The sequence below is a fragment of the Gossypium raimondii genome, chromosome 2, assembly GCF_025698545.1.
Source record: "Gossypium raimondii isolate GPD5lz chromosome 2, ASM2569854v1, whole genome shotgun sequence".
In the NCBI taxonomy this organism is placed as follows: domain Eukaryota; kingdom Viridiplantae; phylum Streptophyta; class Magnoliopsida; order Malvales; family Malvaceae; genus Gossypium; species Gossypium raimondii.
Genome location: NC_068566.1, coordinates 4,071,409 through 4,087,078, shown reverse-complemented (window position 1 = coordinate 4,087,078; position 15,670 = coordinate 4,071,409). Strand labels below are relative to the sequence as shown.

General features: G+C 34.3%; 1 protein-coding gene across 1 annotated transcript; it reads right to left on the bottom strand.

Annotated features, from left to right (window-relative positions):
* Nucleotides 1-3,612: 3,612 nt before the first annotated feature.
* Nucleotides 3,613-15,059, bottom strand: LOC105787765 (ABC transporter D family member 1). Its single transcript, XM_052627769.1, has 25 exons — nucleotides 15,043-15,059; nucleotides 14,473-14,550; nucleotides 13,151-13,430; nucleotides 12,177-12,401; nucleotides 11,343-11,540; nucleotides 10,805-11,259; nucleotides 10,410-10,548; nucleotides 10,249-10,327; nucleotides 9,679-9,917; nucleotides 9,230-9,534; nucleotides 9,039-9,150; nucleotides 8,782-8,940; nucleotides 8,372-8,471; nucleotides 8,177-8,285; nucleotides 7,865-7,955; nucleotides 7,615-7,739; nucleotides 7,332-7,481; nucleotides 6,712-6,784; nucleotides 5,859-6,039; nucleotides 5,623-5,781; nucleotides 5,134-5,532; nucleotides 4,660-4,823; nucleotides 4,507-4,559; nucleotides 4,347-4,425; nucleotides 3,613-4,138 (listed from the first exon to the last, which is right to left on the bottom strand). Exons 1-25 carry the CDS (start codon nucleotides 15,057-15,059, stop codon nucleotides 4,052-4,054), a joined length of 4,056 nt encoding a protein of 1,351 aa, XP_052483729.1. The 3' UTR covers nucleotides 3,613-4,051.
* Nucleotides 15,060-15,670: the final 611 nt, after the last annotated feature.

Sequence of the window (15,670 nt, the reverse complement as noted above, 5' to 3'; positions counted from 1 at the left end):
GGCAGAAAATAGATTAAATTGTTATAACATAGTAGTTTATGTGTCCTTCATTGTTAATATAGATAATTTTTTAAAATATAATTCTTTTAAATTTATTGAATTTTTAACTTTGTTTTGAAATTTTACTATGTTTGTATCATTAAAATTTCACTGAAAAAAATTAAAATTAAAACTAAAATAATAAATGAGATAAATAGTAGCTAAATTTAGCATTATATTTTTTTATTTCCTCTCAAAAGTTGATTATGAAGAGAAAACTGTGGATTGGCCCGAACCCAAAGGGTTGTTTCCTATTTTAGAATAATATAAAATTTTAAAAATATTTATTTAAATATAAGTTTTAGTTGAGGCTGTCCAAATTTATAAAATTTATGTCCAACGTTTAGACAAAGAGTTCCATCATTAGAAAAGTCTATTTCGAATGCTTACGTATAAAAAATTAAATAAAAGCACAAGGAATTTAATATGGTTTTCCTTTCTTTTCTTTTCTTTTTGTAAAAATATATATAATTTTAAAAATTATAAAAGAATCAATGTATAAAAATCCAGAAAAAATAATTATTTAAACATATGTAAAGATTAAATTTTAAAATAATTATATTTAAACTCTAACATAAGGGTGAGCATTCGATCAAGTCGAATAAAAAAATTTCGAGTTAGTCGAGTTGACAAATTATATTTTAGCAACCAAACTCAAATTGAATCGACTCGAGTCAAAAAAATTTCAGTCGAGTTAACAAATCCTATTATTTATACTCAACGTTACATTTATGTTGACCGATTATTTAACTAGTAGACAAAGTACAAGACTATTTAATTATATAAATAATATAATGGTTTTGCCTTTTAACTTGGCTAAACATTTATCAAAATAACTCAGTTTTACCTTTTCTTATCCGGATTTTCGAATAACTCAAATTGTATAATTCATATTTGAGTTAAACCAAAAATTTTGATTTTTTATTCGAGTTGATCCGCATAACTCAATTAACTCAAACTATTTAATTCAAAATTTAATTTTTTTATCAAATTTTTCGAATCGAATCGAATTTTACTCACCCTTGCTCTAGGTAATTTTTAACCCAAAAAGAAAAAATAGGTAATTTCTTCGTATTCATCATTATGTATGAAACAATTGTTTCATCAGTATTGTATAAGCCCAATTTTGCCCGGCCCAAACAAATAAAACAAAAAAATAAAAGTTCATTAACAGTCCAATTTACAAGCCCAATGACCAAATCCATTTTCAAACCCTAAAATCTAAAAAAACCTAAGCCCAAAGTCCACTATCCTAAACACATCAAGAACCCTAATTTCCCTTTAGCCCTTCCAGTCGCCGCCTTTGCCGCATCAGCAAGCATGTCTCCCAAAGTCCCCACGCCTCCCCTGCCACCATTTCACTGAAATGGAAAAGTGTGGCTTCCAATCGTCGTTAACCACCATGGGTACCTGCAAAAAAGAGAAAAAAAAAACAAAAACAGAGACACAGAAGCAGAGAATAGTAGAACAGAACAACAAAAAAATAGTAATATAATGTAGTATATTTCGGTTATCAGTAATATAATGTAGTATATTTCGGTTATAAAATTCGAAAGAAAAATGTTTGTAATGGGATTGGAAAAGAAGAAAAAAAATCGAATACAAAAAGAAAAAAAAACTAAGTTAAGAAAAAAACTTAAGTTGTTCATCTTTTTTTTTTTTTTTGCTTTTTATTTCGAAAAATATAAGAAAATAAAATAAGATTTTAAACCTTACCCATTCATCGCCACTGGGAGGCCTTCCTTCGCTCTAAAAGGTCTTCGAACCCATTAGGGTTCGTTGACGGCCACATCAGAGAAGAGAAACCGAAAGGTCTCTCAGCTTCTAATAGAACTTTGACTGGGTTTTCAGAGGATCTATCACCAGATCCACGATCTACGCAAGAAAAAGAGTTTGGGGGGAATTTTTTCAATTTTTCGGCCACTGGCAGCGACGGTCACCGACACTGATGACTGGTGGCCATGGCGTAGACTCGCCGACCCCGTGACCGAAGAAAAGGGGTCTTGAGAGAAAAAAAAAGAGAAGAAGAAAGGAAGAATGTTTTTTTTAAACAAGTTTTAAAACAACTTTTTTAAAATATTTTTTTAACTTATATATATAAGTTTAATGAAACTACGTCGTTTTGGCCTAGCTTCAGAAGTCTCAAAACGACGTCGTTTTGATGCTAACCCGAAGATCCGACCCAAATAGTCCCAGGATCCGCTATTTTTTGAAGGGTTGGGAAATTTTCTTTCTAGACCCTTCCGCTTTTTTTCCTTTTTTAATTTCATCCTATATTTCTTTTTACTTATTTCATTTTTACCCTTTTATTTTATTTTCTTACATTCTGGTCCTTTGACCCACTGTTGACTTAAGGGAATGACATGGGGTTGGGATAATTCCCCATTCAGCCCTTTAATCTTTCGCATGTTTTGATTTAACCCTTTATTTGTTTATTTGTTTTTTTTAATTTATACTTTGAATTTCATTTAGGTTTCAATTTAGTCCTTTGCCTACTTTTTTATATTTTTTATCGTTATTTTATTATTTATTTTATTATTTTTGATACTTTTATGTCATTCACATTTATCCTTTTCATTTATGCAGCTTTTATTTTTATTTTGAATTATTATGTTTATTTTATTATTAAATATGGTATTATGATTATTATTGTTATTATTATTACCATTGATCAATGTTATTATTATTATCATTATAGTTGTATTATTAATATTGTACTATCATTATCATTGCTACTATTATTTTATTCCTTTATTATTTATTTATAATATTATTTTATTTGTACTTATGTAGTAATTCCATTTTTGCTAAGTATTTTATTACGCTTGCACATAATCATACAATGTCCAAATAAATTAATTGCACATCACATTAAATATTATATTCGTTTTGACTCTACGCATAAGAAATAATTAGAACCAAGATGATGTTCTTTAATTAGGGAATTCGAGAAATCCTGCCCTAACTTACGGGGTACGAGTTTCTTATTGAACCGAGATAATCGAACATCCTTTTAAAATAAAAACACATAAGGTTTAATTAATAATTAAATAATTATTCGAGATGTTGTTTCCTAACTTGCGAGACATGATCTTTTTGTTTTGGTTACCTCGAGATAAAAAGGCCTTTTACATAAGTTTTAATTCAGTTAGCGATATTTTAATTAAATAACATCATGTAAAAATGAATCGCATTTTAAATTTTCTTTAGATTCTCAATATTCGACGCCAAAATATTAAGTAATCGACTAGGTACTAATTTTGGGTGTTATGAGGGTGCTAATCCTTCCTCATCCGTAACCAACTCCCGAACTCATTTCTTGAATTTTGTAGACCGAAAATCATCGTTTTAACAAACTAACATTTTATTAAAATGACTAAGTTCTGAAGTGATCCAATCATAACTAATTAAAAAAAATTGGTGGAGAATCTATTTTCATTTTAAAATAAAAAGTCAATTTCGAAAAAAGGATTTCGACCACTATTTTAATCCTGTTTCATCAATTCTCACTCAGTATCTTCATTTTTCAATTTCATCAATATCTCCTATCAAGATGATGATCACTGCAACAACTAAACCACATGAAATTTTTTTTATAGAAATAATGACAATAATGGAGAAATTATTTCAACATGAAGGACCACGGATTTTACCCCCACAAATGGGAAAAAAAAGTTAAAAAAAGATAGGGGTAGAAAAATGAAAAACCTTTAAATGAAAATTTTCTTTATGCTTTTTCAATAATCTTTGATCTAATTTGCTTCTCCTTTTGTCTCAACCTCATGCGTTGAGCAACACGACAGCCTGTGGTATACAATACAAAGTAAATAATTTTCAGGGGAAAATTATGATATTACCAGAACCCGGCACCGGCTTTGGCTTGCTCCTCCTTCTGACCATGATAAAGAGATTTATCCAGTCGCTTAACCGATTCAATGAAACTGCAAATTCGGGTTCGAGTTTCCCCCAGTTCTTGTTCAAAACATCGTACAGCACACAAACAGAACGTTAATCACTGCTCGATCGAGCGAAGCTCCCAGTTACCCTCACCATCGACAAATCGCAACTCCAAAGCATGGAATGGTATTAGAGCAGGCCGCTGAAAAAAATATACAATAGCAAAACAAGATAATATTACTGCATAGGGAAAATGACAATTGAAACATGCAACAGTTTGTTGCTAACTTTGTTGTCATGTCTGTATTTGAAAGTGTTGTATCAGTTAATCATGACAAGCATCCCAAAGTACTTTAATATCCACTGAGTTAACGATGTTCGACGTTAGCCCGTTGCATGAAAGTACTTGCCTGTGATGAGGTAATAACAGTTATGCCCAAATGTTTGGCCAGTCTATAAAGTTGTTCCTCAACGTCGACGCTCGTGGCACTGCAATGAACGAAAGGAAAAGGTAAATTGGATAACTGATTAGTGTCTTTTCAACAGAAAACAAAGGGATTTTTTACGTACTTTGTGCACTCATCTAGGATACCGAATTTAGGCTTGTGGAAGAATAACCGTGCCTGATAAAACAGAAAGTTCGATATCAAACAATAGATTTCCTGTCTGGTATAAATAGTGAAAAATGTTGTTGAATGTGCAACAAGTTCAGTTTTAACTTACCATGCCTAATCTTTGCTGTTCTCCAAGTGAAAGGATGTCTTCCCAACTGAGATTAGCATCCCAACCACTTTCATCCCTTTCCAAAAGATAATTCAATCGAACATTTTCGAGAATGTTTTGCAGACGTGCATCGAGAATGTTTGTGGTGTCAGCTGAGCTTTTACCTGAAATTTTGTATGTTCATAATTCCCAACAACATACATAAATCTAATAAGTAATTCTACCATGCTTTCTAAACTGGTATGTCACTCTTAATGAAGAGTTCAGGTACATCTATGTTCTTCAGATTCTGGTATGATTTTTAGATACGAGTTAATGTCCAACACGGGTAATACGCTCGCTCTTTTTTCAACTTTTTCCATGTATTTTGAGGGTACTTGAAGGGTTATATGCCCATACTAAGTCCAAAATTGTGTCGGTAGATGACAGAAAAAAGGTAAGGAAAGCAATGCAACTTGTGCAAAGTAAGTTTACCTTTTCCATACAACTTTAATTCCTTCAGCTCTGCTTCTTCATGAGAGAGCGGATATATGATTTGATCCCTTAAAGTTCCCAAGCATGTATATGGTTTCTGAGGAACATAGAAGACGCCACAACCGGAAATATCCTCTTTGTCCAAATGGTGTGATGGTTTATAAAGCCTTCCACTCATAACGGGCCATAGACCTCGAAGTACTCTGAAGACGGAACTTTTCCCGCTCCCGTTCGGACCAGTAACAAGCAGATTTTTTCCAGGTACTACATCACATGTCAACTGCCTAGCCAACAGCTTCTCTGATGGAGTAACTATATCGACATCGCAAAAAGAAATAACATCTCCAGCATAGAGATCATTCCCATGAGACTGTAACACCTTATCAGTCCTCAAGTCCCCTGGTTGGATGACACATCAACTTATCAATGCAAAAATTCCATTACCAAACAAGGACCCTAATTTCTATATCAGAAAAAAAGGAGATATACCAGACTGAACAGCATCAACAAGCTCTTCAAGCTCAAAAACTCGGTTGATGCTTCCGGATAGCTCCAGGAACTTTCTATTCAACTCCATGATGTCACCAAAGGCTAAAAAGCTTTGAGACACAACAGATGCCAGGAATCGTATTCCATGTCCAAGCTCAACTAAACAAAATTGAAGAAATTTCAGAGAGAGGAGGGAGAGAAACCAAAAGTAGTACAAAATCGAGTCGGAATCTCACTTTGAGTAGAAACTAAGGATCGGTCCCCCTTGTGATCTAAGGTATATAATAAGCTCAAACCCCAGGTAACTATATGTGGAAATTGTTTTGTGACAAAATCGTCAAGTATACCGAACTGCCATTTCTTCTTTAAAAGTAATGAAGAGTGATCAAGAAGATCCCTAAATCTTGACTCGACCATCTGTTAGTACAAGAAGCACAGAATTAGGGGAGAGGGCATGGAAATTATGGGGAAAACAGTTCTAGTAATATCTGCATGCACAGCAGCAAACCATGCAAAAAGGGAAAAAATAGTGCACCATGATCCATGCAAAAATAGCTATAGATGGATTCTATGCATAAAACAAATCGTTTAGTCATGTCCCCCACTACAAAACGAGAAAAAGCCTGAAGTGCTGTCATTTCACTGCAAAACATTCCTTTTATATGATAGAAAAACGATAGAGAAGGTCCACAATAATCAAACAATATCTGCCACTGGAAAAACATTAGTACTAAACTTATTCTAATTACAGATGGAACCTGCAACTTGTAGATAGTTTAATCAAGAATTGATATTTTAAACAGATCTTGATGCAAAATTCAAGCTTATCCGAAACCAGCAATTTATAGGAAATAACAAAAAGGAGTTCATTACAGTTCAGCCCAGGCATGTAAACCTTAAACCATAGTTGTGCAATATAAATATAAGGATGTATTTAAATTTCCAATTGCTAACCCATAGAAAGGTTACATATACTCCCTATTTCTGTCTATTTTTCCTCAAGGAAATTTTTGTATGCGTCAACAATGATAGAAACAACATTTTTGTATTTAAATACGTTGGACACAACAACAAATTCAAGTATCTTACAGCTTTTTCTCGAGCACCGCCTCCAAAGAAAGCAATAGACTCAGCATGAGTCCGCAGTCTTTCGTGCATGAACCTAATTAACATATAGTATAAGTTATTAAAATGATGTATGCAGCAACATTAAGATATTCATAAAAGTACTCGCATGCACCCATGGGAACATGTCTTTTTGTATTACATATCTCCAAACCGTTGAGGAGACAGTAGCAGAGAGTTTCTTTTTTTTGGTCATTTCTGTCAAAAACAATGTCTTTTTAAAGCCTTTGACTTTTTCTCCTCCTCTTTTTCAGAGAGAGGACGTTCCATGGGTCATTACTTGTTCTAAAACCTGATTGTATGGCTGTAATATTTATGAAAAGTGGGTGAAAATAAATACTTTCAAGCTAGTAACCAAGTTTTATGGTTCTTCTGACTTCTGATTATACTTTTGGGTTGTACCACCCAGCTCAGTTCCTGAGCTTCCTGTTCAGGCCACCAGAGCAGTCTCGATTTAAAACACCAGTTTCTATCATCAGTTTTGTATTATAGATATTCGGTGCAAGTATTTCCATGTGCAGTAGCATTGTTATTACTTAGCAGTTAGTATTACCAGCATGGATTCTAAACCGAGATTGAATTACCTAAAGGTTCCCTCAAGTTGTTGTTCTCGACTTGTCAAATCACCAAAATCAGGAGTAGCAGTCCTTAGCAAACCCAGACCAAGCAACATGTATGCATACAAAATGCTAACGCCCCTTCTTCCTGTTAATAGCTTCATTCTCCATGTGAACCTTAAAATTTTCAGCATTGTTAAGAATAATTCTTAGAAAGATAAGGGAGGAATAAAGGAACATATAATTCTAGAATTAAAATATTTGACCAAAACAATAGTGGTACTATAATACATGAAGATAATTTACTCACCACAAAATGTCAACAGATGGCTTTACCATTCCGGTAACCAACCCCGATAAATCAGTTGTTAACTTTTCAAGATCATCAGTAATTCTTTGATCTGCATCAATATTTTTGCTCGACATTTGAAAGACCTACAAGAAGATGCATTTGATGTGAATTTAGCACTGCTGAAGTCTAGGTAATAGTGGTGAAAACTGTTAACTCAGTGCAATGCCTGTCAAGTATTCAGGCATCACTGTTTCTGAGCTGATCAAACCTGGTAAAATGCATTATTTCTTAAGTAGTTCTTCAGCAAATGTTGAGTCAATCTAATCCTCCATCCAAGGGCCAGGGTAGCTGTCAAGTGCCTGTAAACCAAGAAATAGGCTATTTACAAAGACTAACAAACCAGAACAGTGTTTATGGCAAAAAGTAAATAATTTAACTGTTACAAATAATAAAAAAATAACACTGTTAATATTAGCACTGACTCAATAGACAGTTTAACTTATAGATCTTTCTCTATCTGTATATCCCTCTTTTTGTTTAAGTATTTCACATATAGGTCATAATGAATATAAAAAATTACCTCAAGGAAGGAGCAATGACAGCAGATGCGGCACTTTGAAGGACACTTATACTCATTAATCGTATAAATCCTGCCTTATCCTGCTCCAAAACATACTTCACAGTAGTTCCTGAGAATAGATGCATTTAAGTAAAAGTAAAAACAATCTCTCAGATTTTAAAATGGATAAGAAATAGAATAATATATTTCTAATACCATTTAATGTCGCAATCTGATCTGATAACCATGTTCTTGTGGCAACAAGAAAAGCAACGGCAAGTAGTTGAGCCCCTTGTTTGTCAAATACGGTAGGTACCTGAAACACAAGAATTTAAGGTTGTAGATGGAATTTATAAACTTGTGTTAGTGGATGAGAACAACATGTGCTCATTCCTAACATTAAGGATTTCTTGCACCAGGTTTACTAGAATTCAAATATTGAAGATAACTAAAATATAATAGTACTTGCATAAGCTATGTTACAGTTACAGAGTCATATTTGAGAACATTTAGTAAAAGGTGATCAAATCCATCATTACTAATCCATGATGGGCAAATCATCCTTTAAGTGCACTAGATTAATTTCTGCAAATAATTAAAAAAAAAAAAGGCAGTTCCGTTCATACCAGTACTTTAAACATGGCAGCTACCCTTGAAGACAGTACTCTTGGAGTCCTCTGGAGTTGAGGAACCACAGGTAACTTAACATCATGACTCAAAGAGGGTGATGCTGCTATGAGCTCTGATACATATGGTTGAGTCTTTGGATTTGAGAATGCAAATTCCTAAACAAATTCACTCAAAATTTTGCAGTGAGAGAAAAACAGGTCCAATCAAACAAAACCAAAAGCACATGAAAACAAAGTTTCTTAAGTTTTAAGACCTTTTTAGCTGCAGTGAATGCCCGTTGAACAGTGATTGCATCATTTTGGCGGTCTGTCACAGAAAGTTTAGTCAAATCCATCCCACCTTCACTTTCTAACAAGGAGTCCTCTCTGCAAGTGCTATAGAAGTTCAGTTACGCGCCCAAAAAATCGGTAAGATATGTGATCACCACAAAATTATGTTCTGTACCTTTTGTAATGAACTTTCCATCCTCCTTCCCCATCCAAGGACAAAACCACATCATGGAATGCCACTAGTGCTGGACGATGTGATATGGTTATGCATGATGTACCCATGGCTCTAATTTTAGCACAAAACCTTTCCTCCATATCAGTTGTCACAGCACTTGTGCACTCATCAAGAATTGCAAATTTAGGCTTATGGTAGAACAGTCTAGCCATTCCCAATTTCTGTTGCTCCCCAAGAGAGAGTTCATCTCCCCAGTTAACCTCTTTCTCAGGTGGGTAACGATCCAATAGGTACTCAAGGTCAACCTGAATGGACAACAAAGTGAAGAATTATTCTGAAAGTAGCCAATAAAACTCAAAATGAAATAAAAAGCACCAATACAATTTTAAGAAATAGAAAAAAAAATATATATATATATATATATATATATTATGAGATGAAACCAATACATTTTTCAATAGCTCCACCATTCCACTATGTGTAAGAGGCTCAACCTCCTGATCTGCTGTAAGAGGATAGATTAACTGGTCGCGAAGGGTTCCAACAGCTGTATATGGTCTTTGTGGCACATAGAATATTTCTTTATTAAGATCAGAACCAACTCCAGGTTTCACAATATGGCCAGATACCAGTGGCCAAAGGCCACCTAAAACCCGAAAAAGGGAACTCTTCCCACTGCCATTTGGACCTTCAGAACAGAAAAAGCAAAAGATTTTTATTGGCCTAAAAGTCACAATACATCCTTTAAACCCTTTCAAACAACAGTCACTTAAATTTGGGGAACATGAATATAAAGAAGGATAGCATATATACACTGATAAACCAAGAGTGCATGTATAAAACACACACATACGTGTATAACTCTTGTTTCCAATAAAAAGCACATTAGTCATTACACTTCCTCTACAATAATATAAATGAATGAAGTAAAATAGAAGCAAGTAAAAAAGATGAGGCGATGATTGCAAAAGGCATCTTAAAGGTAATAATGTAAATTACAATATTTTCGAGGAAAAAACCTGTAATTAAAAGATTAGATCCTGATTCAACCCTCAGAGAGAGATCCTTCACCAAAACATTCCCGGTTGGAGTGACAACCTGATAGCATTATAGCTATTAGAAAAAAAAAATGCTAAAAGCATATTAAGAATCATAAATGGTTAAATATCATCTCAAATACCTTGACACGGGAAAACTCAACAAAGTTAGCTTCAGTTAAGTAATTTATACTTCCAGCTTTTTGCAGGGATGCTTTTTTATCATCAGCACTTAGCTCTCTTGATATAAGCATTAGCTCATGAATACGGTCAGCATAACCACTGGAAGATATTAAAAGAAATAACAATAAGAATTAAACTGAAGTTATTATATGAACCAGAAATCTGTCTCTCACGTTCCTTGTACTAATCAGTAACTATTACAGAATGAGAAATATATTCATCATGAATATTATGGATGTGCATGGTAAAATTCAATGGAGATCTCTCAGAAAGTGCCTAATTTTACTCCACATGTTTTTCTTCCAAAAGTTATATCACTAACAACTCTCAGAGCCAGAAATCAACAAAGAAATACCTGAGACGATTTACCCGTCTTGAACTTATAGAAAGGGTACCCAGGGCCAAAAATAGTGGAATTACAACACCGATGTGATATCTTAAATTGCTAAACATCTCTGCCCGTCCCAATATTGAAGAGTCAGGTCTAAGATGGCCAGCAAAGAAAGGCTCAATAATCAAGACAACAACAAAAGTAGCAGCAAGATACTTCAACAAGAAATCTTGAATCATGCCAAACCACCAATGGTCATGAAGTACAACCCTCAAGTGCCTAACAAGAGTCTTAAACTTCTGTTGAATATAAGACTCTTCTCTACTTTCTCCACCATAAAATGCTATACTTTCTGCATGGACCCTTAACCTTGAATGAAGCTGTCTGTATTCTCCTTCCAACTGTTGTTCTTTTGACGTTAGTTTCCCAAAAGCAGGAGAGAAGTTTTTTATGCCAGCTCCTGCTCCCAGAATAAATCCCTATAAAGCAACCCAATTTGTTAATCTGACAAAGTGGCAGAGCCTTGCCAGAAAATCATGTAAGAGTATAGATAAAGAATTACCAATATCCAGAAAAAGTATTTTGGGCCAGCATAAGAACAAAGAGACCAAGTATAAACAAGACAGTCAGTAACTGCTGTCAAATCATCCAGTAAAAGCTCACTTAACTCCGAACAGAATCTTGGTATGTCACTAGCAATCTGTTGCTCAGGATTCCGTACCCGTCCATCAACGTGTGATATTTTGTAATATGCCATGTTCTGAAATTATATATGTTAAAACAATAGAGAAAACATACTAGAACAAGAAAACAAAAAAGAAACTTATCATGCATATAATCCAATAGATATGTGCTTCCTGCACAAGGGAACAAACAATAGTAAAGTAACATCATCCTCAAAGATGGGAAAAAGGCATCTGATCTCTAGATTGTAGAATAGAAGTTGTAGAACTTTCGCCACCCATAGGAAATTTACTCAGTGGCATTACCCCTTCAGATGTCAGCCATGTTACAACAACTTGAGTAGGAACTTTTCCAGTAAAAAAGAATTTTATATGATTCTGAAGTTAATTATCAGAAACCTAGGCTAGATTTTGACATTAGTCCCACAATGCTTTGGTTAAAGGTACCATGCACATTAGAAAAAACCAACTCAGATATGAAGAATATTAGACAACTAAATACAAAACAACAAACATGTATTCCTCCTGCCACTGATAAAGATGTGCAAAGAAGATAAGTTCACATGCAGGAGAAAATTTGAATAACAGAGTATGGTTCATGAATTATGAAAGGATACCTGATCTAACCAGATTAAAAATGAGCATAACATAGGACAGAAATTAGAAAAATATAGTATATATAGATTACTCCAATAGCAAAAGCAGACAACTACCTCAAAGTAATGTGCATGGATGAGTTTCGTCAGTATTTTCCTGAACCTCAGACTTAGGATACCAGTTATGTACTTTGAAGTAGAATGAATGGTTGACAGAAGAAAGCTCAAAAGAATATTTTCAGAGATTAGCCGGAAGAATGATGGTACATTCTGGAGAAAAACAGTACGGAATAGAAATCCCTGAACTTTTGCTAATCTATTGCTCAAAGCCGTTCTCAGCACCTGCAAAAAGTATAAGATAGATGCTTTTCTTAACAAGAACAGAAAATCCCCTATAGTTCAAGCTACAAAAGTCTCCTATGACACATCCCCTTGGAAGGGAATTACATTTCCATTCACCATTTTTAAGTTTTCTCTATCCTAGTTGTTATATTTGATGTATTTGACATGAGAAGTGCAAGCTAAAATCACAGGTGTTTATATACCTCTCTGCACAGGTGCATGTATAACAAAAGCAGATAGATACCCAGTTCCTTCTCATGTTTCTTATATCACCAAATACACTAACTAAATACAAAAAGAACTGAAGGAAGAAATCAAGCAACTAGACCATGGTAACTGACCTTAGTTTCTTGTATTTTTCCTATTCTAGATCAAAAGATCCTAAAAAATCATTACAATATCAGTAAAGCCGTTGGCTGATGTTTTATTGTCGTAACAAATTATCATTGTCTAGCATAAAAGTGGATTTGAACCAAAGCCTTCTGTTATATGCCACTTAGCACCAGGTCAAGCAGCACCTCTACCCCAAAGATTCAACATCAGGGAAAAACTATACAGCCCCGTTTTTGAAGGGTAAACCTCAAATAATCTCCAACCTTTTTTTAATCTGGTCTATTTTCTTAATAATGTTTGCAATTGCAGTTAAAAAGTTTGATGTGAAACTAATAAAAGATAAAAGATAACAAAAACTCGGGAATCAAACACAGTATTAAACCACAGTATGTTGCAACACAAATAGAAAGGCTTACCACAGTGCCCACCAAAGCCAAAAGATCTCTTGCACCAACTTTGCCCATCTTGGATAAAAGAAATGCTACTAAAACCTGAAGGGAATTTAATCCACCTTTCTTTTTTCTAGTTCTATTTACATTATTATTCTTTTTAAGGACCTTATCTGAATTTTCTCTTTTATCTCGGGTCCCATTGTAATGACCAGGTGAATCAGGCTTTTTACTACTAAACCGTGATTGTAAATAAGCAACAGCTCCACCAGCAGCCACAATACCAGAACCAAGCAGTAGTGTCTTCCTGTAAAACCATAAAAGTAATAAAACACTGGACAGTGGAATGAAGAATTGTAATACAATAAGAGTATTATAAGTCATAGCATGGACATCCAACGGAGGCCCACTGGATCAGTGGGGTGAAGAATGGTATCTTGTCATATAACATATTTACCTTGATAGTGTGGTAACAGAGATAAAAAACTGCAATTATGTTGAAGAGTACCAAAACTTAGAAGAAAGATGATTGATAAGATGGTATTTTATCTAAAAGGTCCAATCTTTTATACTGTCATTTAGTACAACTATAGGAAGACAAAACAGGACTGGCTTAACCAAGGGTGGAAAAGCCCCAAGGTTAGTTATGAACAACCTGATCACAAAGGCATTACTCAAAACCAGTTTTATATGGATTCACTCACTCCACAGAACAATGAGTGTCTCAATGTCCTCTCTGCTTGTCTGAAGTAAATTAAAAAAACATCATGATTTTCTTTCTCTACATTGCTCTCCTTATGAAATTTTAAAATACTTTTATAATAATCAAAGGAGCAACTTTCAAGGTTTTCCTGATAGATAGAATGGATGCCGTTCGAGGGAGAGCCTCAGTAGCAACAGTAACGTTGCCCGTGTAACCAGAGGGGGGATGCTGCGCATGATAAATCTTCATAAGTTGGGAGCCTTGTGCATTAGGGAAAAACTCTTTTAGAGTGGATGTCTTGATAATATTGCTCCCAAAATTGCAGTTGATGCATGCAGAGCGAGTGTAGAAAACATGCCAGGGTATTCATGAACTAAACCTACAATGCAAGAAAGCTTTCATGAAAGGATCATGTGTTGCATCATTCTTTAAACATTTTAAAGATTCTAATCTGTGCAAAGCATAGAGCTGTTTATCCATAGGGCCACTCCCTTCAGTTGTGCTGCTCATTATTCAAGTGAAGGGAGGCTTACAAAATGGCTCTACTTGATTTATCAATAGAAACCTCTATTAACTGCAACAGTTAATATATTAACCACTATTATTGGTATACGAATTTATTATCACCAATAAAATACATCAATACCTCCTAGAGGCCAGAAGATTTTGGCCATGCTCGGTTAACTGCAACAGTTGAAGAGATGGCATTGCTGAAGGTGGACCCCTGCACAGTATCAAAGATTAGCTACCAAGTTAGGAGGGAAGAATCTGGAATGCATTAACAACAATTGCCAGATTATAATGATTAAAGAAAGAGGGGAACATAGCACTAATTACTTCCTATGCTTAAGAAAAAATTCTACACTAGAAATGCAAATAAAATCTCTATTTTTAAGTAAGATGGTATCTAAACACCTATGATATGATTTGTTATACATGACGACCAATAGGATACAAAGAACGAGGGAAAGATAACATGCAATCAGTAGCTAAACTAATGCTCATTGCTCTGTAGAAGGAAAGACCAATGTAACAAATTCACGTTATAAGAAACATAAGAAGATTCTCCAAACCGAGCTCTCACGATTCCAATTCAAAAGCCAATAGTGTTAACCGCACTCCATCGACAAGATATGTTGGCAAGAGCGCATACTTCAATTTGTCTTAGCGTGAAAGCTTCTAAGCAGTGAATATGCCTTGTAATATTGCTGCTCACCAACTAACCAGGCACATCTGTTTAATAAATCAACTAAGCAACGTCAGCATATCAAAAACTAAAAAGGAGTATTTTGCATAAACTTAAAGGGAAAAGAAAGCAGTGACAACTACCATATAAAAGATCATATATAATAGGACCATAATGAATGATGCATATTGAACAACAAAACAAAACTGCATGTTTTATAAGGTAAACTAGATAGACATACACAATCACACATACATATATATACATATTGTGATTTGCGCCTTGCAACTCAAGCAATATAATAATTCTAGCACCTTGAGAACACTGAAATCCATTGAGAAAGTCTAAAAAAAATTCAAACTAGAAAGTGCTTTTTAGCATACTTGAGCAGAGGCAGAAAGTTCTTAAACGGCAACGCATCAAAACAACAAAACTAGAAACTCCATTAATCTTTGCAACCTCTCTCCATTACTCTGTAACTGAAATTTCCACCATTTTTTTTCCTTCAGATATTCATAACAAAATTCATCTCGAGTTTTCAAGTTTTTTAACTGGGAGAATTGAATGCTGGTGAAGAAAGCCTCACAAATGATCGAAATCATGATTTTAGCTTGGCGCAAGTTATTTATATGGTGTTTTTTTTATTTATTCCAAATTC